At 52.3% G+C, this 3,603-nt stretch overlaps 1 protein-coding gene across 1 annotated transcript; it reads right to left on the bottom strand.

Moving 5' to 3' along the window:
- Positions 1 to 756: 756 nt before the first annotated feature.
- LOC117941408 lies at positions 757 to 3,422 on the bottom strand (the record flags this gene model as incomplete). Its single annotated transcript, XM_034866436.1, has 4 exons — positions 3,016 to 3,422; positions 2,271 to 2,664; positions 1,885 to 2,168; positions 757 to 1,051 (listed from the first exon to the last, which is right to left on the bottom strand). Coding segments are annotated over exons 1-4 (1,303 nt in total), but the record flags the coding sequence as incomplete, so codon positions are not given.
- Between the last annotated feature and the right edge of the window lie 181 nt (positions 3,423 to 3,603).

The following is a 3,603-nucleotide window of genomic DNA, read 5'->3' as shown; positions in this document are numbered from 1 at the left end:
TAAGTATTTAACACGCTGCTATTTAACAAGTTCTACCACTTAGAAATCAGATCCTCCATGGAGCCCCAGTCCGAGGGAGACTGACAGTCATGTTTAGCTTCTTCCATTTTCTAATGATTGCTCCAACAGTGGACCTGTCTTCACCAAGCTGCTTGGACATGTCCCCGTAGTCCTGTCCAGCCTTGTGGAGGTCTCTAGTGTCTTTGGACAGCTCTTTGGTCTTGGCCATGTCAGTAGTTGGATTCTTACTTATTGTATGGGGGGGACAGGTGTCTTTATGCAGCTAACCACTTCAAACAGGTGCATCTAATTTAGTATAATAAATGGAGTGGGGGGGGGGGGGGACATTATGAAGACAGACTAACGGGTCTTTGAGGGACATTTTGAAGACAGACTATCTAAGGGTCAGAATTCTAGCTGATAGACAGGTGTTCAAATACTTATCTGCAGATTATCATACAAATAAATAGTTAGAAAATCTTACATTGTGATCTCTTGATGTTTTTTTAGATTATGTCTCTCACAGTGGACATGTCTCTCACAGTGGACATGTCTCTCACAGTGGACATGCACCTACGAGGACATCAGACCCTCCATGATTTAATAGCAGCGTGTTAAATACTTATTATACTCACTGTATATAGTGTATGTATAGTGCGTATAGTGCGTAAAGTACCTTTGTGGAGCGGGGACAGCTTGTGTATATGTATATATATATATATATATATAGTGTGTATATATAGTGTGTATAAGTACCTTTGCGGAGCGGGGACAGCTGGTGGAACTCCCAGAAGCAGCTGGACTGCTTGCAGAGGTTGGCCTTGCAGACGCTGCAGCCGTAGACGCTCTCGTGCCGGATGCTCTTCAGGCTGCAGTTCCTGCAGCGCTTGGAGATGTTGCTGATCTTCACCATGTGGTGTCTCTGCTTCAGGGGCTCCCCCCCCCCCACCGCCGCCGCCCGTGCCCCCCGCACGCTCGCCACCTCCGTCGACTCAAAGGACTTCTGGGCACACTTAGCCAGCTGGTTGCCCAGACGCTTCCGGAAGGTCACCTGGGACGAGGGGGGGGGGGTTAGTGGACGTCATGCAGAACAATCCTTACCAGTTGGAAGAAAAGCTACCTCAAAGTACAAGTACCTCAAATGTGTAGAATAGAGAGTATATAGTATATAGTAGAGTAGTAGTACCAGTAGAGCAGTAGTACCAGTAGAGAAGTAGTACCAGTAGTACCAGTAGAGTAGTAGTACCAGTAGAGCAGTAGTACCAGTAGTACCAGTAGAGCAGAAGTACCAGTAGAGTATTAGTACCAGTAGAGTAGTAGTACCAGTAATACCAGTAGAGTAGTAGTACCAGTAGAGTAGTAGTACCAGTAGTACCAGTAGAGTAGTAGTACCAGTAGAGCAGTAGTACCAGTAGAGTAGTAGTACCAGTAGATCAGTAGTACCAGTAGAGTAGTAGTACCAGTAGTACCAGTAGAGTAGTAGTACCAGTAGTACCAGTAGATCAGTAGTACCAGTATAGTAGTAGTACCAGTCGAGTAGTAGTACCAGTAGTACCAGTAGTACCAGTAGTACCAGTAGATCAGTAGTACCAGTAGTACCAGTAGTACCAGTAGAGCAGTAGTACCAGTAGAGTAGTAGTACCAGTAGAGCAGTAGTACCAGTAGAGTAGTAGTACCAGTATTAGCAGTAGAGCAGTAGTACCAGTAGTACCAGTAGTACCAGTATTACCAGTAGAGCAGTATTACCAGTATTACCAGTAGAGCAGTAGTACCAGTAGAGTAGTAGTACCAGTATTACCAGTAGAGCAGTAGTACCAGTAGTACCAGTAGAGCAGTAGTACCAGTATTACCAGTAGAGCAGTAGTACCAGTAGAGTAGTGTTACCTGGGTGAAGAGGCCGTCCGTCACCCAGGGGGGGGGGCTGTCCTTGCGGCCCTCCCTCAGCAGGATGAAGGCGTTGACGATGCTGAGGTTGACCAGGAACCAGAGCAGGCGTCTCCAGTGGCGGTCCAGGGGGACGCCGCCCAGCGGGTTGCAGGCCAGCAGCTGCTTGCAGATGTCCACGCCGCGCATGTTCTCCTGCAGCAGCCGGAACGCCATGGGACGGAAGACGGGGTCCAGCCCCCCCGCTTTGGTCTGAGACCGCCGCCACACAGTGTCTGCCTCACCTGGACAGAGAGACACCCCATTAGCGAGACAGACAGGCAGAGAGACAGGCAGAGACAGAGAGAGAGAGACAGACAGACAGACAGAGAGTCAAGAAGGGAGACCTGGCGGTGCGTTGGTGGACAGGCAGCCCATCTCCTTGGTGTCCCTCCAGCGGGTGGCGAGCAGCGGTCCCCAGCGCCGCTGCAGGAAGTCCCCGGTCCTCAGCAGCGGGCCGTCGTCCCACAGCGCCCGGGGCAGGACGGGGCTGGGGGGGGGGAACGAGCTGCAGGCGTAGATCTGCTGCTCCAGGAGCTTCTGCAGCAGCGGCACCGAGGCCAGCGCGCTGGACAGGAACAGCTGGTGGTGTTTGTCCTGCAAGTCCTCCACCAGGGCCGGCACCACGCTGAAGCCCGGTGCCCCCCCGCCGGCCCCCGCCGCCCCCCTGCCCTCCTGCTCCCCCGCCTGGATGAAGAAGCGGTGACAGTAGCCCGACTTGGAGTCACAGAGCAGCCACACCTTCAGAGAAAAACACTTCAAATCAGATTTATAATGATAACTATACTTAATTAGAAACATACTTCATTATAATTACAAGAACAATTATAAATAAATATTCTAATTAAGTAGAAGAAAAATTCCAATGAGAACTAGAACGGCGAGCGGTTGTGACGACGTCTGTGGAACGTGTCTTCCTTCATCACAGCGCCCTCTAGTGGCGCCGAGAAGAAAGAAGAAAACACAAACAACTGATTTGTAATTCTGTGTGGAACTAACCTGTGGCGGCGTCTTGGCGTGTGAAACTAACCTGTGGCGGCGTCTTGGCGTGTGAAACTAACCTGTGGCGGCGTCTTGGCGTGTGAAACTAACCTGTGGCGGCGTGTTGGCGTCCTCCGTGGCGTGCCCGCTGTCCTCCTCCAGGCGCGGCAGCAGCGCCCGGTCGATGCTGAGGCAGCAGTTGGGTCGGTAGGCGTCCCACACGGCGCCGCCCAGGACCGCCAGCATCGGCCTGAAGATGCTCAGCGGGTCGCGGCTGTCGCCGTTGCCGCGGAGCGCCTCTGTCACGAAGCTGCCCATGCGGATGTTGGCGGCGATCTGGCGGAAGCGTTTGAGGGTCATGGCGCGGCAGAAGGTGTAGCTGTTGTCGTAGTGGCTCCAAGACCAGTAGTGGGCCGGGTCCGCCAGGTTCTGGACCCCCATGAGGATCACCAGGCCCAGGAATCCCCGGATCTCCTGCGTGCTAACGGGGATCCAGTCCACCGGGGCTGCAACAGTTACACACGTTACTCATGCCATACTCAACCTTACTCACACCTTACTTGCACATTACTCGCACCATACTCGCACCATACTCAACCTTACTCGCACCGTACTCAACCTTACTCAACCATACTCAACCTTACTCGCACCATACTCAACCTTACTCGCACCATACTCAACCTTACTCAACCATACTCA

Source organism: Etheostoma cragini, unplaced genomic scaffold (assembly GCF_013103735.1).
Source record: "Etheostoma cragini isolate CJK2018 unplaced genomic scaffold, CSU_Ecrag_1.0 ScbMSFa_697, whole genome shotgun sequence".
Classification (NCBI taxonomy): domain Eukaryota; kingdom Metazoa; phylum Chordata; class Actinopteri; order Perciformes; family Percidae; genus Etheostoma; species Etheostoma cragini.
The sequence above is the reverse complement of the archived record's forward strand: the minus strand, read 5'-3'. Positions and strand labels throughout refer to the sequence as shown.